Source organism: Urocampus carinirostris, chromosome 13, assembly GCF_059441175.1.
Source record: "Urocampus carinirostris isolate Australia breed hairy pipefish chromosome 13, RoL_Ucar_1.0, whole genome shotgun sequence".
Taxonomy (NCBI): domain Eukaryota; kingdom Metazoa; phylum Chordata; class Actinopteri; order Syngnathiformes; family Syngnathidae; genus Urocampus; species Urocampus carinirostris.
The window spans coordinates 9595085-9618215 of NC_142361.1; the positions used below are offsets into that span (position 1 = coordinate 9595085).

The following is a 23131-nucleotide window of genomic DNA, read 5'->3' on the forward strand; positions in this document are numbered from 1 at the left end:
TTCTCTAGAGTAAAAATGGTTTATTCAAGGGGATCTCATATAGATTCCTTCATTATATCTTACAAACATATAGGCTATGCACAAACAAACAAAAAAATGTGGACAGATGAACATACGTATAAGATTAAACAGCTTGATTGGGAAACCCACGAGACAAATGTCTTCCCCGCCTTTCAAACCAACATTATTACAGTCCAATTTGGACAATTATTCAACCTTATTACGACATGGCTGCGCATGAGAACATGTTGTTGTGCTCTTGTGGAAAACAAAAGAGATGATTGGACGTCTCTAAAGACACTGCTAAGCTTTTATGGATTGTGTGCAAAGTCACAATTATAAAGTCTTAAAATTCTCCCTTTAAAATGCTCGCTGAAGGAAGAAAAATAAAATATTTAGCTTGAAATGAAATGGGAGTTTTTTTTAGCCTTTGAATATCAAGGGATATCCCCACATTACAGGTTACACTATCTAGTGTTATCAATGTGGTCTCCAAATTGAAATGTAGGGAGAATAATAAATAAAAATGAGGACTTGAACGAAAATAAGATAGGCCTAAATGGCCGAAAATTCCAAACTTTTGTCAAGTAGTAAATGATGCAAGAACCAAACAACGGATAATTCTTTTGAGATTTGTTTTTGAACAATTCCTCTGAGGTAGATTCCCCAGTCCTGTACTGTGGGTGACGTACATTCAGAGCCATTTGAGTCTCAACTAAAGCTACCATTTCCACTTATAGCTTCTCTGAACACTTGACCGTTAACCTTCAATGAACATTCTGATGATGCTAAAGAGGGGGTACACGCACACCAATTCAAGTTATCAAACTCTCCCAAAATCATTGACGGCTACATAAGCTCCAATTCACTGCTAGTTTGAAGGTCTAGTTTTAAATGTTCGATACATTCTCAGTGTGTGGTGTTCAGAGTGGGGGGAATCAGTTTTAGCTTTCGAGTAAACTGTAAACGCTACACCAAAAATTAAACAAAACCGCTAAACCCGGTGTACAGACAAAATCTTTTTCTTCAGTGCATTTTATTTCACCGTTTGACGTTTGGTGAATTGATTAAATCAAAGTCTGATTGGTTGTTTTGGATCCCATAACCAAAAATTGTTGACTCCGTTTGCACACACTATATCAGAACCTATCAGTATCTTTTTTTCCCCGTTAAAATGAGAAGAAAAAGACAATTGTCTGGAAAAATGCGTTTGCAATGGCTGCTGAGGCAATGATAGCGGCAACAAGTTTAACTGGCAAGAAATTAATCGAACGTCCAATGAGTCTGACAGTCATTGATTGCACGGACAACCAGGCTTTGTCCACAAATATGTATAAGAATATACTGTTCACTCAAATACAGCTACTTCGAATGAACATAAAGTTTGGAAAAACAAACACATTTTGATTTTAAACTATGTATGTGTGTAGAATAATTTTGAGAACAAGTATTAGTTGTTCTATTTTGGTAAGCGTGTACCCTCCTTTGACGCTGGTGTTGCTCCAAGGTGTCACTCAATGAATAAAATGAGCAGTTTTTAAAACAATTACCGGAAAAAAAAATCAACACATTATTAACAGTCATATTTTGTTATCCAAGTGATAAAAGGATGCTGTAAAGTGTTAATAAAATACATAAGGGACATATTTCGCACTCTAATTTAGGGAAGACCCATCCTGGAGTAAGGCTGGGTTGTTTTTGGGGGCAGAGAGATTTGGTGGAAGTTTACATTCATGGGGACAAAACACCCCTTGGAACTGCAAAGTTGCCCAAGGAAGCAGGACATGCGGTACTTGAAGTTGCCTTACAACCAAGCAAGAAAAGGCACTGTGATACTTCATTAAAGATTCCGACCATTTCTAGAAAAAGGTAAAAATCTAAATAAAAAGAGAGAAAGAAACCAATCTGTTTAAATAAAACATGCTTAAAAAAATAGTTTTTTTTGCACCATTTACTCACAGGTGACTACAACATGAATATGGGTGCTGTCGGGGGAAAAAAAAAACATCTGAAACAAAACGCAATTTTGAAAAAATATAAACCAATAATTCTTCATGGAAGCACAAAAAGTGTCACCCATAAAAAGTTTATAGAGCACTGTCCAGACTGACGCTTTTCATTGAACAGCGAAAAGCGTGAAGCCGTAAAATAATTTTTTGCTAAGTAAAAAAGGAAAAACAGATTAATTGAATCCAGATTATGGGGCGGGGGGTTCAATTTGAAATGCATGATGTTCTAAAATGACACACGAGAGGATGACATCCAAAAAGAACCTCCAAAAGAATTACAAACTACTTGCAGAGCAAGGCAACAAAAACGATAAGAAGGATTACCTGCGTTAAAGGGAGGAGGGGGAACGACAGCGCTACATTAAAATGGTGCGTTCTTCCTTTTTTGAAGAATAAAACCTGCACTTTGGAAATTCAAAGTCCTGCCTGCAAGTTGTCACTGGACATCCAGCCGGCTATACATGACCCCACGGTTCCACTGCCACGTTCGTATCCATGACGGCAGCTGGTAGGAACGTGGCACGATGCCGCTGACGTTCTCCTCCAAGTACTGGAAAGGCCGGTACCACCAAACACGCGAGAGATGGTTACCTTGTGATGTCTCTTTCAGTGACTGTCAACAACAAAACACAAGGAGCACGGTAGTAAGTAGAGTGCAGGTACAAAGCACAGTTGCCAATGTTAGATCCACAGTGTGCTTATGTGCCTACATGAGTAGGCATGAGTGTAGCGAATATCGGGGTCAATTAACGTATTTATACGTGTATAACGCGCATCCCTCATTTGTATAAAATTTTGTTTCACTTTCTCTCAGCTCAAACGTTACGGTTGGATACGGCGGGGATCGAACCTGTATTGCAGCGATGAGAGCACCAAATTCTAACCACTGGTCCACCGGTAATACAGAAAACATTATAAAAAGCTATTGGACATTATATCATCATCACATTATTTTCATTCACGTTACCAGTGACAACTGTTGACGACGGTGTACTTGTCACATGATACTTTGATATTGCACTCTATTTCATTTTTCCATTCTATAGCAAGTGAAAAATGTTGTGGAATACGTGCGGCCATAGTTAAAATTATGTATTGACAACATAAACTAAAAATACAATACAAACATAAAACGTACAATATATTTATTTAATGTCCTTCAAAGTCTGATTCATAATACGATACACCAAAGAGTTGTTTCTTTCGTCGTGCTTTTTTGCGTTAATTTATATCGTAAAAGACAACGTTGTGTTTTCCTCATTCTCTAACATTAGTCGCTGGTACCGTGACCAAAAACAAAGTGATAATGAGATGTAACCTAATATCGAACGGTATGTCATTGATATCACTGGTGGACCAGTGGTTAGGATTCAGCGCTCTACCCACCACGACCCGGGTTTGATTTCCATTGCATCCAAAATTTTGAGAATGTGGTCAGCGACAGTTTTCTACTCATCAATCATTTCAAGCATTGGGGTAAAACCTCATGTATATTATGCACCGATATTTCGTGTTGTAGCTAAATATACAGGGTAATGATTTGAATAAATATTTGTTTAATTAGAAGAGACGAGTTTCATATTTCTATAAAGCTTGCCTTGCCTTTCGTTTCACCAAATCACTCTGTAGATAGTTTCATCAGGAGAACGGATGAAAAAATGTTGTAATCAGTTATTATTTGAATGAGACAATAGGTCAATTGATGGGACATCTTTCTACATTTAGCGGTTAATGTTTTTAATTAACGAATTCTCAATAAAGTTGGATTAATACACACATTCACACATTTCAAAGGAATTTTTCAAAACACATCACAAGGAACTAAGTAAAAAAAGATAACTGGATAAAAGTGGGCCTAAGCCAGAGATCGGGAACCTTTTTGACCCAAACAGCTATGGAACTTTTTTTTTTAGAGTGACACCATATTTTTTAAGACAATATTCACCAAAAGAGCCAAACCTGCTCAAACAAACGAAGGCTAATTTTTCAGCACATTTGATTTCCCTGTGTGACGATTGATAATTTGATCAAATCTATGACATAACTAATACCTGTGTCCCATATCAACAAGTATACAACGTAAAATTGGTCTCCATCCCGTCGTTATTTAAGATCGTAGAGGCTCAGACAAATTTTTGCCATTAAAAAAGGTTTAAAAAAAGGCGTTCTTTTGTAAGAATGTCACAAAATACTGCAGACAAGGAGGATACGGATGTATTTAGGGGAGTGTGGCATGTTTTCAGAGATCTGTCCGCATGGCCATTGCACCCAGCCATACCTTTAATGTGTGACAGTCCCAACACAAATTTATGGTTACATTCACTAACTTATTTTCATATTTGACAGGGAAGCCAAATTGCACCCATACTTGTTACACTTGCAATGATCTCTGAATGAGGACTGCTCATGCACCCTAGACGTTGCATGTATTCTCCTAAAGCGACGTGTGGATCATATTTTCTGAGCTGATCACGGATCGGTGATGATAAATAGCACCACTAGTTTTGAGCCAAGGAGAGTAGAACTAGGTCCACTAGAGAAAGAATCCTGCGCTCATCCCATGAAGCGCATCAATGGCGCGGGAGGGGAGGAACGCTCACACGGGGGAGCAAAAAGGCTTTTGAGGACTAGTCTTATCAAAAGATTTATAAGGGGAGTTTATGAATAAAATGTGATTACATGGCTCAATATTCTCTTTTGAAAAAATTTAGTCAAGTATCGTTACAGTCTTTAGAACCGAAACTTGCTTGAACAGAATGAGGACCACTAAAAGCTAGCCTTAATTAACTTAAGGGGGGTTATAATTTCTGAAAAAAAAAAAAAGTAATAATAAAATACATGATTAAAAAGGTAAAAATGTTTTATCACAGTGCACTGCACTCACCTGGTAGTTGGCCATTGTGTGGTACCACCAAAAGAGGCGTGTGGTGATAAAATAGGCCACCACTACGTCGACGGTGTAGTGGTCGTGAGCCAAAAGGATGCAGAAGACTCCTACGGCACTCAAGGTCCAACAGAACCAGTGGTACCACCAGAACCGTCTGGGGGAATCTACCAAAAAGATAATAAAATCAATTAAAGGAGACATGTACAAGAATAGACCCCTTTTTACTTGCAAGCATTTAGTTGGATTGAAAGAGCTCTAGCATTCTGATGAAGTGTGAACCTTTTCAACCTTTAAATAGCTACCGATTTATCAGTTTTAATCTAAACGCAATTCTACTTCTCAGACACACAGAAATCATGAAATAATTTCACTTAAGGGACAGTTTTCCTTTTTTAAGAATTTGATTTATTTTAAACGGATAATAATAATTGGGTGGTGGTCAGAACAAGTGTCTCTTTTGTTTAATTTACCACCAGAGGTCGCTGTTGTACCAGTCAGGCAATATCACCTAACTGGCCAGGAAAATAACAAAATAGTCAGCTCAAGTAGACCCTGATATTTAGAACATGGCTGCTGACGGTAGCATTCTAAGCATAAAACGGGCCAAACATCCGGAGCGAGAGAAGGAAGTTATTGCATAAATTGCCATCTGGACACAAAACTAAAAAGTAGCGTGTTTGCAGTGAGTCAAATATGTAATGCCAGTTTCCTGTGTGCCTCTAGTTATGACTCACTTTAGAGAAGTGTATACTTTTTGAACTTGAGTCACCCATTTTATAACTGTCTTGACTTACATTCCTTGATGAAGAGGTATGTTAGCGTCAGCATGACTGTGTGGCCGCTGTACAGGTAATCGCCGCACAAGGTGTGTGAACCAGTGATGGAGAGGCCGCCACCGGCAATCATTTTCATAACTCTTCTTATCTGTGCTTCCCAGTCGCCGAGAAGCTAAAGAGAGGCACAGGAGCACACACATTATCATTGCAACAGATATTTAGGCTTGGCTTTGCAGACAGAGAGGCTTTATAAACCCCTTAAAATAAATAGTTGATGTGTTGTTGGAGTGTATCTTACTTTTGGAGAGCATTTGAAGTGCATCCCAGGGACAGGCAGAGTGGTAATATACATGGTAATACACCGATACAAATACAGTGTGCCCACGATGAAAAAGAAGCGCCTGCCTATTATTGACCTGAAACAACAAACAGTAAAGAAGATTTTTTTTAGACTCAGAAATATTTCTGTTACAGATCGCATAATTGGAAACACATAAACTAATACATAAATTACTGTATATTCCAGACTATAAAAGGTACACCTAAAAATTTAAATTTGGCCAGAAATTTGAAAGAGCACCTTAAAACACGGCGCGTTTTATATACACCGCAGAATACAGTAGAAAACATTGGAAATGCTGACAGCAATTATTAGGTAGGAATGACCATACAAGGTGTTACCGTATTTGAGCAACAGTTGTGCAATGATTGATCAAATAAATTAACATCGCTGACCTAAATCGAAAAAAATTGTATGCAACAGGAATTGATCTGATCAATTCCCGTAGCAAATAGTGTGAACCTTTTAAACCTTTAATTAGCTACCAATTTATCGGTAAAAAAGTGTGATAAAGAGATAAGCATGATTAGAGCTTATCATCTCTTTTTTTGCACTATTTTTGCACGTAATACCAGAAACATTGATCACACATCGAAGCTCTTACTGTAGTATCAATTTTGTTGTCTGGTGCGCCTTATGTATTAGAATGTATGACAAAAGACTATTTTTTGCAAGTGCGCCTTATAATTGGGTGCACATTACAGTGTGGAAAATACATTACCTAAATTGTTTTCCTCCAATTGCTTTCTGGAAATTTCTTGAGCAGCGTAAGCTGCATACCCGCTTTTTGCAACATTGGGTTAGACATTAAATGTAACCGCCTAATGCTTTATTTATGCACCAATGGAAGGAAACACATTGTGGTTCTGCTTATGTCACCGAGAGTTGCAATGACAAAATTTTAAATAAAAATTTGAAAAACAATTGGGGTCGCTTTTCCATTAGGATTCCTTACTGAATTTAAAAATGACCATTAAACTACTGGACATACGAAATTGAACATTTTGATCGACTAATAACCCTGACGTTACAGAGGATCGAATGTGGTTTGAGATTCCTCCTAAGGCTGAGTATAGACACTCTTGAAAAGTTGGGTTTCAAGTCAAGAGGTATTAAAAAAATCAAATTATATATAACTTTAATTTCATACAATATTAATTGCTCATAACCTGCATCTTTGTGACTCCCACTGCGAAGAAAGCGGACTAGATAAACAGGATCACTATGAGATGTGAACTGATAAACTGTTAAACTAGAGCAGCAGTTCTTAACTCGGGTTCGATCGAACCGTATAGGTCCGGTGTGTCAGTCACGGGGGTTCGGTGGAGTCTCTGCCAAGGAGGTCAGGACACACCAACTCATGTCTATACACAATTATATTACCTGCTTTCGAAGAATACTTTCTTGCAGGAAGCATGGGTGAGACCGCGCTTTAGGTATGATGTCAAAGCAGAAGTCAATGATGGATACCATGACTACATCATTGAAAATCAGCAGAACCAGATTTAACCGCAACTCTAGTCTTAACGTTTTGGTGTCAACAAATGGAAAAGTATCCAGTGCCGAGAAAGCCTGAAGCTTTTTATACCCTTTGTTTGCAAACACTCCTTTTTGAAAATCCTGGACAAAAAAACAAAGAAAAGGAACAGAATTTGCTGAGAATTTTACATGAGAGTAGCACTTGCCAAGATGAAGCCACGCAAATCTGAACCGGTTACAGGGCGACAGCAGAGGTTATACTGATTTGGAGTTCATGCACTATGCACAGTTAGTTTTGCACACCAAAAGAAAACAATATGCCTTGAATCAAAAAGAAAAACTTTTTTTTGTTTTACACTAAAGTAGGGTTCTGTGAATGCACATATGAAACTGGTTGGGTTCTGTAGCTCCAAAGGGGTTGAGAACTAGAGTGACATAGAAAACATGCAAGACTGTTTCAAGGACCAGGGTTCTTCACCTGTCACAAAACATTTCAGTCCCTATCATTGCGCAAATCGTATGAAGCCAGTACCTGTGCTTGAGGACAGCCCACTGTATGAGCCAAAGCGCAACTAGCAGCATGCCATTAATTTCACAGATGGAGAAGGCCCATTCTCTTCTGTTGAAGAAGTCAAAAAACTTGTCGGGCAGCGGCGGGGTGTGCTCTTTGGGGGGCACCCTCTCATGGACCACCGAAATTACGACGGTGGTAGTTACGAAGCACACCACCGCATAGACGAACGCCACGCCTGTCTTGCCCCACTCCGACGGGAAGGAGGTACGAAAAGTCTTCATTGGAGGCATGGGAATGTGCACCATCTCTGCAGTCCGCAACATGCCATTCCGGTGCGGTTTGACCTTCCCGTTTGACAGCCCGCCTGCGTGCCCATTGGCATGGCCATTCTTGTGCTCCTCAATGTGAGTTTCGATCCGTAGGGTTTCCAGACGCTCCAGGAGCCGCTCTCCGCCGTCCGACGACACAAGGAGAAGTGGCGGAATGTGGAAATCGGACTGCGTGAGCTGCAGCAGAGCAGCGCCATCAGTCTGGCGCAGAGCATCGATATACTCCGGCATGCCCTCTCTGCTTAGCCAGTCAGCAACATCCTCAGAGGACCAAGCCGGAACTTGGGTCATCTCGGTCGGTGAACGTGTCCTCGGATGGCGTGTGAAGAGCCGTTGAAATGTTTGGTGCTCCTAAAAGGCAGTATTAAGTCCACACCAGCTCTGCTGCATTGTGTTTAAGGAGCATCCAATGAGAGGTGGTGGGAGAAGTCATCCGGAGGAACCCCTCGCTGTTATGCTCAACAGATGAGAAGCGTTTTATTTGTTGCTTTTTGCAACACACCTGTAAGATCAGAGCAAAACAAAAAAATATCATCAGTATACCATACTGTAGAAAAAGAGACAACATTCTGTAGATTAACCAAAATCTAATTGATATTGCGATGTGATATAGTGTGATTGTAAGACACTGCGTATTTTTTCAAGGATTCATAGTTTGTTATTTGAGAGAAACTTCGTTAGTGTTTTCACTTGCTTGCTTTTTTTGTCCTCTGACTCTGTATTTGTGTTAATTGGTTTATTGGTTAGTTAAGCTGCTTATGTATAGTTGATTTGATGATAAACTTGGTGCGCTCCTACATTTCCGGGGGGGGTTTGCAGTAGTTCGAATGATGCAATGGTGTTATCTTTCAATCGACAGTGTCATCTACATGGGTGTAACCAGGCTGTTTTTGGCGTGCTCAAGCACCCCCTAATTTAACCCAAGTACTCCCAAAAATTATATTATTTTCAAAACTCTTTTTCTCAATAAAAAAAACAGGATAAGCTCAAATATGATGAAAAACGCAAGATTAAATATATAAACAAGGAAAACAAAACAAAACTGTGAACAACGCAGAGCAGGAAATACTCCACTACCTTGAAATATTCCGTCCATTTAATTCAGAGCACTGCTCTGGAGCTAGGGTCTGGGTGAAACTGGGACAAATCAGGCTTTCCACAAGAAAACTGATTAAAAACATTCCACTGTTCTCAACTACACTGTTTAATTTGTTACACAAAATGAGATCTAAAAAAACCACCATTAAAATGAAGGTGAAACTGTACATTGAGTAATGTGAAAAAATATAAATGAATCCGTAATTTGCATGGGTTTTACTTACATTGAAAGGGACAATGTGTATTATTTGATCACTAGATGTTGTCCTATTGTGTAGTAGAACCAAAAATAAGTGCAAGAAAGAGTGACCAAAATGCATGATTTGATCTCCCATTTTCTTGCCCATTTTTTTTAGGTTTTTAGTTACACTTGGCAGTGAATGGCTGACCATTAGCTTATGTTATGTAAAATTAATGCTAATTTCTCAAGTAAGAAGTATATATTTCTTAGGGGGGGGGTTATTCTCTGCTTTAGTATATTACAGTACACCCCCAAGTTTGTTTAATGAAATGCAACTACCCAACCTCAGTTGCACTCGTGCAGCCCCAAACCATGACATCCCCGACACCATGCTTGACTTTAGGTACGACACAAACTGTTTGTACTTCTCACTTGGTTGCCGCCAAACATGCCACACACAATCTGAGCCAAATAAATGAATCTTTGTCTCATCAGACCAGAGGATATATTTCAAGTAAACCATGGCCTTTGTTTACATACTGCTTTTCATTGCGTCAAAGCGATATTTCTTCAGTGATGTTCTATTAATCATTGAAATGAAATATCTGCAGAAATGCGAAGGGTGTACTCACCTTGTGACCTACTGTATTTCTCACTGAACTTGAAAATGTAAATTTGTTCAAAAAATTGTAATACGCAATAAGCACACTGTCTAAATGTCATTCCAACAAACTTAAAAACTGTCAGCTGATAACCATGGGGCATTGATGTCACAATGAGAATAGAAAAACACATGCCGTGGAAAATGGAAACAGCTAATTAAAATTAGTCCTTTAGGAATAAAATGCATGGAAGAATATGAGATTGCAATTGAACACACATGGGCATAAACGATATTACAGAAAAATTGTTGCGGCATTTTGCCATTTTGTTAAACAGTGGCCTGATAACCAGGCAAGCACCGTGGTTTGTGTGGACACAAACATACAAACTGCCAAGAACAAGAAACTACTGAACCTTCGCTGGATACATGGAAGTCAGTTGAGTTAAGCACCGATATATCAAGTACACATAGAAAACTTGAAAGTTTTAATTAAAAAAGTGATTAATTACTTTATATAGCTTTAATACATTTTTTTTTAAGCGGAAGCATTAAAATATTCACAATATTCCCAAAGTCTCAACCTATTTAGACTCCACAACATGAAATGAAATGATTTGCATTTATATAGCGCTTTTCAAGTCAAGACTTCCCAAAGCGCTTTACAATGTGCTCCACATTTCCCAATAGCGGCCTTGCAGCCATGTAAGGCGCTAACCTGCTTATTGGGGGTATTAGGGGTTCAGTGTCTTACCCAAGGACACTTCGACATGTAACACGGACGAGCCGGGATTCGAACTGGGATCCCTTGATCCCAAGACGAGCGCTCTACCTCCTGAGCTACTGCCGCCCCTATGATTCTGATTACAATTTTGGGTAACAGAGGTAGCTGCGAGGAATTTGTCCTCTAAATCTATCATGATAACAATATAAATGTGGATAGAGAGTCATCCGTGAACGCGGGTGTAGGGCGTGGTACAGTTGGAGGTCGGTCAAACAGGAGAGAAATTAGAGGATGGGAATGGGGCAAGGATTACCCTATACATCAAAGAGAAGGTCAACACTGAGGGGGAGCCCTATTCTTTGAGAGGCTGGTTTAGCTCAACCAGAGACAGACCGTGAAAATTGAGCGGTCAGTACCTCAAGACGTAGTCCAGCCCAACACAGTACATTTACCCTGGGAGCTGAATAAACGACAGGTGGTAAGGGCCACCTGTCACCACACTTACCCGGGCCGAGAAACAGAAAACAGCTTGAGCGAACTTAACTCAGACAAATACCTAAACAACCCAAGCAAGGCAGGTCTGAAAACAAACATACTGTATGGATTGAGCAGAAATGATAAGGTCATGTAGCATTCCGTGCGGGAGAACATTACTTGCTAAGATAAAGACCTGGAGACAGAGTGCGCTTCGATCAATCTGAGATTAGCTGTCAATGACTCAGCGGTCTGAGGACCTTTGGTCTGTGAATCGGCTTACAGCTTGCAAGCTGAAAAAATAAGATTACTTCAACTATACCAGGGAAAGAAAATGATACAGTAAACCCTAGGTGTATGGTTATAAAATCTGAAACCTTTAGTGAAATCTCAACAAGTATTATTGTGAAAAAGGGCACTCAGTTCTTTGTTTGCGGAATATCGACACAAATGTGTGCCAATGGCAAGCGCCTGAACATCTTTGACCTTACCCTCAATATCAGCGAAACGTAATTGAAGTATGATAACAATGCTGCCTGAGTGAAAAACACGCCAACAGTTATGTAATGACTGGTTAGTTGATGGAGAGCTGCAAATTCACTGTGCAAGATAGTGGCTGGAGACAAAAACTGACAGTGCTTGCACAAGAAAAAATTGAAAAAAGCACCAATTCCAGCCTGATTTCTGCTTATTGGGCAAGGACAATAACATTTTATGTTTATATTAAGCCATTAGATGCCTTATAATTTTTCAATTTGTGTTAATCATTTCAACAACAGAAAAAGACAACTTAAATGTAGCTTTCAAATAAAAACAAATAGACTGCTGTACTATCAAATAGTTGGATGCTGAATTGTTAAATTTTAAAGTAGCTATTTACCACGACTAAATGTTAATGAGAAACAATTAAGTAGTCAATTGTAATCTCACCCTGTCTCAGATGAGTAATATCACCACGTGTAAAGCAGATAATGTCGGCAACAACCGAGATTATGTAAAAGTATGCCCAAATAAGAACTGAGATGCCAAATCAGAAGTTGGAAAAAATGGGGTTGACATACACATAAAAGGTGATTCATGCTTACTTTTTAACAAGTCTTCATCCTTGAGGTATTTTCAAAATATGACTTTGTCCTGGTTGCATTTTTACTGACCAAGAAGTCCCAGCTGTACAGTTCATACACTTATGTTTACTCAAGGCAAACAACCGACCCAACAATGACAAATTTTGGTCGACTGAGGTAAAGAAAAAATCCAGAAATACCTTTTGCCCAATTTTGTTTCATTATTCTTTATATTTTTGGCCAGAAAACATGTAACCAGTAATGGTTCAAGAGAGAAATTTGAACTCTGTAATGCAGCTCACAGAGCAGCACAACGTTATCGCCTACTGGAAATTATCAAAGTAAACCTTATGCAAAACCGAATTTGGTTCAACTCTTCTGTGTTTTATGAATACAGTGTTCGTACACCTTTTTTCATGGCCAAATTAAAGTACTTTTTAAAGACTTTCAAAGACAAATTGACAAATTCTCCAGTATAATTAAAAAAAAATCTGACGTGAAACATGTATTTTGCAGACAAAAATATACATCTGTGATATCTCACCTTGCTGGTGCATTTATCGAGACATCATTTTTAGATCTTGAGTAAATCTATACCCATGTGAATGTTGGGTAAAAATGAGTAATATTTAGCTTACATTTTCATTAGAATTTACCACTGGAAAACGCTACCTTAATTTTTTGCATGGCCCATAGTAAATGTATATAATTGATACATAAAAATTGTACTAACACTCTTTATATTGTCCTGTTTTGGTGTAGCATGCACCCGTCCTCTTGGACACAATCCATAAGGGATGATGCCGATTCATACGACAATACCATACAAACTAATGCCGGCTGCAATTAATCACGAAAAAGGAAAAAATGTGACGGCGTCATTTTTAAGCATACTTGTTGAGAAACATGGCAACAATTTCAAGCATTTACAAGCACTTCAAACTTGAAAATACAACATTAAAATTCATGCATTTTAGAGGATTTCAAGCACCTGTACGAACCCTGTAAATGTTACTGCATTTCACAACACTGTTGAATTTTTATGTGATAATGACTTCGCTAGTAAATCTATGTTTACTTAACATTCCTTCCCTCTTGCATAAACTTAAAAAAACACTCAAAGTATCGACTATTATTCTACAAAATGTCTGCTCTTATTATTAGGTAGCATATATATTTTGAAAAACAGGCCTTCAAAAATGAGGAAACAGGCAATTACCAGCTTCGGAATTTGCTAAACATCTGCGACTCAACCAAAAACGAAAAGAACGTTTGCCCTGCATGTGTTACATTTTTCCACTATGAAAATTCAGTGGGGCCAAGTCGTGAAGAAGGCTGGTGGGAATCACAGGGCAGTCCACGTGACGCGACCAGAACACATCCCACCCAGGAAGAAAATACGTCAAGCTGACACAAACATAAACACCCTATCCGTGGCTCGACTTTATGAAGCCCAGAGTGTAAGCAAATGAGTCATTTGGAGGAAGACTTTGAAAAGGTCTTAGCAAGGGAGGGGAGATTTGTCTTTCCGTCTTTTGTGTCATGGGAAAAGGATAACATATTGTGCATCTTTTGTGCCCCCTCAAAAGAAAAATAATTTAAAAAGCTGTCAAACTCGAACTACCAGTATTTGGTGTCAAGAAAGAATGGTTTGGAACTTGCAAATATTCAAGATCATAATATGTCACAATTTTTGGGTTGATCCAAAGTGGTGCTTCAACTTAATGAGTAAACAAAATATGATTTATTTCTTTATTAAATGAAAAATCCTAGGACTTATTTTAGATAGCAGACTATTCAATCAAAGTTATAGGCGTGTAGGGAATCAACTTGCAAGCTTTTTTGTTTCTTTGACTTTGATTGAACATTTAGTAACAAAGTAATTTTACTACATTGAACGCAACAAAACTCAGTAGTACCATGACAAGTTCTACCAACCGTATTCATTTGTGTATAACGTGCACTTGCGTATAACGCACATCCTGAATTATTTAATATAAATTGGTACACAATTTTGTTTCACTTTTTCTCAGCTCAAACTTTGTGGTTGGATGCAACAGGAATTGAACCTGTAGTCGCGGCGGTGGTAGCGTCAAATCCAAACCAGTGGGTCGCAGCGGAGACAGCGTTGAATCCTAACCACCGGACCAACAGTTATATATATATATATATATATATATATATATATGTCATACAAAGAGGCATTAAATTTCAGCCCCGTTTTGAATACACACCGTAAATGCGTATATATTTACGTTGGGAATTAATTGGCTGACCAACGCGTCAATCCACATTTGAATCGGTCACTATTGGCTAAAGATTTTTGAAGCTGAATTGGTCATGACATTATTTTGAATTCAGACCCTCAAACGTTGTCACATGCTAAGGGCCGTGAAATAAAGCTTGCAATTGGCCCAAAATGGTGGAAATCCAAATGTCATAGGCCAATGGTTATACCGGAAGTCATCCGACGAGTCTGTTAGTTGTTAAAAGATTTTCCAGCCCTTTACTTGACGTACGAATTACTCCAGATTTTGTTTGGCTACTTTTTAAGTTTTTGTTTATCAAAATAAATTACAGCTTTTGATGAACTTTAATCATTAAGTGACAAAAAGTAAGAGGAAGAAAAACACACCAGAAAAGTTTTGATGCTCAGGAAATTATAAGTGGCATATGAGGGACATCTTTTCTGGATGTAAATAAATTGTTTTCATGAACACAGCTTAATTGTGCGCATATTTAAACTTGGAGCAAAACATTTATTTTAAGTTGTATTTGGTGTTAAAAGTTTGCCATTTTTAGAACCACTTAAGTGAATTTGACTGGAATTTTTCAATATTTCTTATAGGAGTACTGTTCTTGAAAGTGAACAAAACATGAATTTTGGTCCGGATCACGTGCAGTGTGTTCTTTCAAAACAACTCATTTGATCCTTTATTCTCTCAACAGCTCAAGCGGATTGGCCTTAAAGAACTCAATGGATATCACAAACTTGTCAACGCTTTTTCTTGCCTTTTTCCGCCCTTTCCTTCGGCCTCCTTCTCCTTGCTTGTGTAATCGGAAGCCAGCGCCAACACTGGTAGCGGCTCTCTCAGCTCAGCGGTTCCTTCCTGTCAGTTTGTTTTGTTGTCCTTCCCGCGCTAGAGAAAAATGACAAAAAAAAAAAAAACAATCGAATGATATGGAATAACAAACAAAAAAAAACATCAATATAAGTGGTATTCATAGAAAAAATTATGGTACAGTCACTAAATAGATTGGGGGGGGGGGAGTCAAATGACTTTTACTTACAATAGGCATGTTTTAATAAAGCGTTTTTATATTTACTTTCTAACGGAAGCGATCCTGGGTTGGGACTTTTTTTTAGCCTTCCAACGAAGGGAATCTTGTTACAAGCTATCTACCTTGTGGGGTAAATGTTGACTCTTACCTGTATCCATTTACACTTGGCACAGATACAAAAAAGGTTCACAATCACACAAAAACAAATACACCTGAACTGTTTATTAGCCTTCTAGGATTTTGATTTTACCATATTTCTGTAATGATTGATTTGTCGAATAATATAGCTGATCATTATCGCAAAACAAAGGATGCAAAGGATTCAAAACCAGGTTATGGCGGTGAGAATGTTGAATCCTAACCGTTAGACCACCAGTGATATACTGTAGGTGACATAAGAAAAGGCATTAGATTTTAATAACACTACTTTCATTCACAGCACTAGAGACAAATGTTAAAGAATAAAAAATAAAAAAATAAACGAAAAATCATGACAAAGGAAACAACTATTTGGTGTATCTGATGATGAATCAGCCTTTGAAGGACAGTAAGGTTTATTTGTATAGCCCTTAATCACAAGAAGTCTTAAAGGGCTGCACAGGCTACAGACTACAAATCACACCATCCCCTGATCTGAAATCTACATGAGGGAAAGGAAACACTCAAAAACCTCTGAATGAGGAACTACTACTAACTACTCTCCGGTCTAGCATCAAAATCTAGCATTACAAGCTTGCAGCTGATACAAAATGCTGCAGCTTTTAACTAGGACAAAAAAATTAGAGTGCAAATTTTATGTTGGTATTGTGTTCAGTTTACATTGTCAAGAAATTTGTTTTGTCATGGCCGCACATACAACAACATTTGTCACTTACAATGCTTAGTTTGAGAAAAGAAAAGGTAAAACAACATTTTCTACCGAATTTTAATTAAAAATAGGGGTGTGCATTATACATGAATAAATATGGTTTGCCTCATAAATCTATGGAAAAAAATGCAAACACAGTATAAATCACTTTAATATTCACTGATAACCCACTAGATAATGTATACATATTTGAATTTCACCACTGTTATTCAAAACAGTCACAAATTAATTGTCAAACTTATGTCAAGTGAAACCATGTTCATTTCCTTGATTTGAGCAGCGATTTAGTAGCCTAATGTGATGTTGTTGGCAAGATTGCCTGCACCGTTGCTGTTAAAAGAGGACAATGAGCTCTCCAGGATACTATATTTAGCCACACCAGACCCTTTCTATTGATCCCTAAGGACAAATGACAACTCATACCCAATAAAGAAAATAAGTGATTATTGCCGTCAGATTAAAGTCCACAGAAATATTTAACATCTTTAACGGATTCACAGCCAGCCCAAACATCGATCTTCCCATCTGTAGCAGTCAATGGCACTTAATGGGTTAAAGTAATTGGGGGTAGAGTAATGTATCCCATTGCAAAGATTTTAGACAATGATATATATTGCTATGATAGAAAGTGTCTGTCTGGGTTTTCTGTTTTCTGTTTTCTAATAAGTTTACAAAATACAACATATAAGTAATGTCAAGTCATGTTTATTTGTATAGCCCTTAATCACAAGGAGTCTCAAAAGGCTGCACAGACCACAGATTATTGCAAACTACAGACTATTATTACACCACCCCAATCTAAAACCTACGAGAGGGCAAGAAAAAAACTCAAAAACATGAACATGACTAAAATGAAGAAACCTTGAGAAGTCAATATTTAAGATTAGTTTTAAAGAAATTAAGTACAGAATTATCAATTGTATGATTGACAACAATTATTCACTTTATCAGCATATCCCTGCTTCTAATTGAATCCCTTCCGAAATGGCTAAAATGCAGAAAGTAATATTAAATCTATCGATATACTAAAGCCATATCCCCCTCATGGGAGGTGGCTAGAGTCAAAAACACACTCACATTCAACATTCATTCCACTTCGCTCTTCCCAACCTGACACAAAACATTAAGCCCACAGCACAACAAAGAGTGAGTTGCTGTGCCATGCAACCAACCCTTCATCAGAGTCATTTTTCGCCATCTTTTACCATTCATATGAAAAATGACAGTAAAGGTAAATAAGCAATTCACTCAAACTCCAAGATGTTTTGAGTCCATATATCATAAATATCTTAGCGTTTAAAATAGTGATACCCTCCCTCTTAACTCCACCTATACAGCAAGATGAAAAGAGTTCAATGGACACAAGTATTTGGCAAGTAATATGGTGAGGAATGTTTTTTAGTTCAGCTGTGGTTTTATTGGTAGTGTTAGAACCTTGTTTTTAATTAGATTATTTTTTAAATGATTTTTCCCCCAAAGCAAGGGATTGCATTTATTGCAGCTGAATATTTGCTAACAAAGCCCAGGATCCAAACATCCAAAACAAATAACAAATATACGTCATCGCTCAGGGATTAGCAACCAAACCCTGACTGCAGCAACTTCAAGGAAAGGTCTACAAAGAGACAGCAACGCAAGCAGAGAACTCTGGGGACTGAGAGCATTCATTGCTGGTTGCTATCTTCTAATGAGAAGGCCTCCTGTGGTTTTAAAAGCTCTTGATTAGGATGTCAGACCCGTAAGGCCTTTGGGAAACGGCACAAGATGTTGTTCGATTGCATGTCAGGCGCACGCACACGCACACAGCGGTGAGTTGTCAACAGGAAGCCATTAAAGTGCATTTCACCCATCTTTGTATTTACATTGCAAATGACAGTGTGGCCACTTAAAACTAGGCAGTTAAAAACCCATTATCTACACTTAATACTGTTGAATTGTTTATAAGAAAAGACAAATGTAATATTAAAAGAACTTCATATGAAGAACGTAATAGGCCTACCTTTTCATGTTTTTTATGTTTTCGTGTTTTGTTTCATACAGTCTATTTTAGTGCAGCTTATAAAAACTGATAACACTTTATGGATGTGACGACATATACCCTAATTCAGATTTTAGAAAAGGCTTTTGGCTAAGTCTTTTTGCAAGTCAAATGGATAAACTGGCATCATCATGTAGTTTTTCGGGCAACAATTGATGACCAACATCATGTTGGATGGCACGCATCAGCGCCTCTTTCTTTTTACAATATATGATATGAGAGGCTTATTCTGAAATTGATTAAATTATTTTTCCCAGTCAAACTTTTACAAACATAGTCCGTTAACGACATCATGACACAATTATTTAAAATTCACTGTCTTTGCTCAATACATTGTTGATGCACCTTTGGTAGAAATTACAGCCTCAAGTCATTTTGAAAATGATGCCACAGAATTGGCACACTCATCTTTGGGCAGTTTTGCACATTCCTCTTAGCAGCACGTCTCTATCTTCATCAAGTTGGATAGGAAGTGTCAGTGCACAGCCATTATTAGATCCCTCAATATATGTTCAATCAAAGGATGGACCAATGTGAGTTTTCAGGGCCTATACCGATTATTAGTATTAAGAGAAGGCCAATAACCGATATTTGGAGTAGATATTAATTTGCTGTAAACGCTAAAAAAATGGCGTGAAAATATTTTAAAAATGCAAAAAAAAAAAAAGAAAATCTTTGTTATTAGCTCAAATAAGACTTTAATAATGCTTTGAAACCCTTTACAGTAAATAAATTAGAATTTCAACACAACCAACATGACTAATGAGAGTGGTATTCTTCTATTGTCTCCCAGAACCATAAAACAAAATTTGAAGTGTGTCCAACTTTGCAAACAGTTGATAGTCCGCTTTTAAATCCAATTGAATCATTTGTTTACACATGGAAATACAATAAAACCAGAGTCTTAGTCAAAATGTTTACAGCGATCAGTGAACAACTACGTACAATAAAAATGCTTTACAATAAGGCTACTACAGCACGCTATAAACATGCTGAATAAAGCCTACTTGTGTTCAACTAGTCATGGTCGTAAATATTATAGCGTTTAGTTACATTGACTGGCATGTGCCTTTCACTAAGGCCACTGTATAATTTAGACTTACTTGTATTGCTCCCGGGATGGTTATCTTTTTGTAAGGTTCTCATTGCTTCAAAGAGGAATGCTTGACCTCGGACAGAGTGACCATTGGGTTCTGGGGTAGCTCTTCTCCAAGAGTATTGTAGGTTAAGAAGTTCTTCCATTATGGATGATGAAGTAAATTGAGCTCATTGGGACTTTCAAAGCGGCAGATGTGTTTTTGTACCTTTTCCCCTGATTTGTGCCTCAAAGCAAGTCTGTCTCAAGAGGTCTACAGGCAATTCCTTTGACTCCATGCCAGGTCTATGCGAGGGGATGCACTATAAACTTTGGGACCTTATACAGACAAGTTTCCAAAAAAATGCCCAATAACTGAATATACCTTAAATAGACTCCAATTTGGCTGAAGAAATGGCTCAAGAATGATCGGATGGAACATGATACACCTAGGCTTAATTTTGAGTTTAATGGCGAAGGTTGTGAATAATTATTTGCATGGAGTTTCTGTTTTTTTGGGTTTTCACAAATTTTAGAAAAAAAGAAAAAGAAAAAAAAGGTTCTTCACACTGTCATTGTTTGAGGGCAAGTGTTGAATTAAGGTGGGATGAATTGAATAATTTTGGAATAATGCTGTAACAAAACAGAAAAGGAAAAAGTGTAGCATAGTGAATAATTTCCAGTAGCACTGTAAGTAGGAATAGGGGAAAAAAATACATTCTGGTTGTGATTAATGATTCAATTGTGTTAAGTTTAAAACATACAGTAGGACAATGCTCGGAAAGCAGTGATTATGCAACACTTAACCTAGCTATTTAGGGTTGCCAAAGAATGATTAGTGACTGACATTTGACTACAGCCCTGGAAAAAAATAAATCAAATAAACGCAATAAAACATGGAATGTTGGGGTGGCAGGGAAGAGAGTTTAGTCTGACAACTATTGTAAACAAAGGACTGCAAGTCAGAACAGGAGGCTAGTTGGGTTTCAGGAAGCAATGTTGCTCCTAATTTCGCTCACAGGACTGATTTAGTGTACTTGTTACTCTGCAAAAATGCTGACCTTATTCCATTGTGGGCTTGTTTTTTTCCTCAAGTACGCAAAAAATGGTCACGTCAGGCCGTGCTGCCCCAGAATTCCAAAAAGGCAGTTGTAGGCCACAGAAAAGTGGGACATCATGTGAGTCGGAGTAAAATGTCATGTAATTCTAACTATGGCAAGGGAAGTCAGTTTGTGTTGTGGTTCGTAGGGGGGAAAACTTTTACGAAAACAAAGTTTTTCATCTCCAACAGCATAGTGCACGTAGGATAATTTAGTGGACCAACAAACGGCCAAATTCTATTGTGTTGATATAAGTTGCTGGAGTAGAGAACATACACGGCTACAAACACTTTCTAGCTGAGGCTCGATTGTTTGCAAAGTTATTTTCCATACTTAAAAAAGGTTTGTGCAAAGGTTCGTCTTGTAACATATTGGCCATCTTCGGAGATGAAATCAATCAGTGTGAAAAGCGATGCTTTGTATGAATCCCATCATTGCAATTAACTGACCTTCACCTGCATATGTGTTATCTGCAAATGGACATGAGTGTGTGTGTGTGTGTCTGTGATTGTGTCGTTAACATGTTTTTTGTCAGAAACTGACAGTACATATATAAATAGAAACTTACAAAAGGAAGAAGAAGTCTCCAATGAGGTGTAAACAAGTCTATTCATAGTTAAAATGTACACCATTGTCAAAAATATCTAGATGAGTCATTATACAAGAGCATCCGTTAAGGAAACTGAATGACCATGCATTAAGTTTACAAGAATGCAAAATCTTTATATCCTCTCAATCCAGAAAAAAAAATTGTTAAATCATAGTCCTGGCAAAATACGTTTTGACATCAGTAAAAGTTTCCAAAAAGTCTGGGCATTTCAAAACTAATACAAATCAAATTGGAAGTGAACCTACACCAAAGATGAATTTATCTCAGGGTAAGTAATTCTACTGAATAGTAATATATTTGACTCTTAGAAAACCAAATATACATTTTAAGGGTGTAGTTATCTGAAATTTGACTTTTGTAAAAAAAAAAAAAAAGGACTTTAAAATGTTTTAATAGAAAATTTGAAACAAACTGACAGAACAGGATAATATGAAAGATTTTACTAAATGCAAACAGTACAGGTGCCTATAAATACAATGTATTATTATGATCATCAATAATAAGTGATACATGAGAAACAGAGTACAAATGTGAAAGGAACCCTCTAGGTAGATTGAAAGAACTGTGTGCTAGGGTAAACATAGTGTGCGTTTACATTTAATTTAAGGGTTATTGTTAAACTTTATGCGCATTTGATTACTGTGCAAACGTGCACATTATACAATTTAAATTAAAACCTGTTCAGGGGTCATAGTTAGCGAATATGCCTGGTTTTTGTTTGTTTTATTTCATCTTAATAGGAAGATGGCCATAAAATGGTAAATTAGTTCAAAAAGACCATCATGATAAGAATCTATTTTTGAAAACAAGTGTTTTTTTCTGCAATATTGCTCACCACTATGATGAAGTATCCTGATGACTGTTTGCGAATGATCATTGTTAACATTTCTGTTTTCCAACTGCTGAATCATCATACATCCTAACAGAAAAGTCATTGTCTCTTGCAGAGAGGAAACTGTGTGCCTTCCCTGATTGTGGACAGTCAAGATATTCTTTCCTTTGGCAGTGACACATCCTAGCAACAATAACACCCTTTGACTCAAGTTTTACATTTTGGCTGCAAACCTAACACTGGCTGCAGGGCACAGTTCATTGAGTGACTGAAAAAAAGTTAATTTCTTGTGAAAGAATTAATTTCCCATGATCATAACGGTATATTGATAGCATTGCCTTGTGTTTGACATTAGATTATTTAACCAATATACTACGTAACGGAATGCTAAGTAACGGAATACAAAGTAACGGAAACGAAGTCAAGTACAAGTAAACAGTACCATTTAAAACATCTAACAGCCCAAAAATGATTTAGTAAAGATTTTTTCTGCAATAAAATACTTCTGCAAATAAAATGCTTCTTTTGCATTACTGTTTTAGGATTAAGTCAAAAGCATGCAAAGTAAAAACCATGCATAACCTGAATATTGCACTCAAAAACCGGGATATTGCACTCAAAAAACGGGGTATTGCATTTAGAACAGGGACAGTGCGTTTCACGACTGTGGTTTAGTGAGTTGATAGCTTTAGGGGAGAAGCTATCCCTCTGTCTGTTTTTTCGGGACTTGAGGGAAATCCTTCTTTTTTTAAGTAATAATAAAAAATACAAACACAATGTGGAAAATATTTACTCACAGCAGGACAGACTATGCAGAATACCGCAACAATATAAGCTACTTGTGACAGAG

General features: G+C 37.6%; 1 protein-coding gene across 2 annotated transcripts in view; it reads right to left on the reverse strand.

Annotated features, from left to right (window-relative positions):
- Positions 1-23131, reverse strand: part of LOC148353686 (phosphatidylcholine:ceramide cholinephosphotransferase 1-like) — a 24232-nt gene continuing 1101 nt past the window's right edge. For both annotated transcript variants that reach the window (XM_088350933.1, XM_088350934.1), the window contains exons 2-7: positions 15489-15616; positions 8024-8836; positions 5971-6088; positions 5691-5844; positions 4894-5060; positions 1-2622 (exon numbers count right to left, since the gene is read on the reverse strand). In XM_088350933.1, coding sequence (XP_088207059.1) covers positions 2446-2622; positions 4894-5060; positions 5691-5844; positions 5971-6088; positions 8024-8625 — 1218 coding nt within the window. In that variant the 5' untranslated portion in view covers positions 8626-8836; positions 15489-15616 and the 3' untranslated portion in view covers positions 1-2445. The remainder of the gene's footprint in view (positions 2623-4893; positions 5061-5690; positions 5845-5970; positions 6089-8023; positions 8837-15488; positions 15617-23131) is intronic.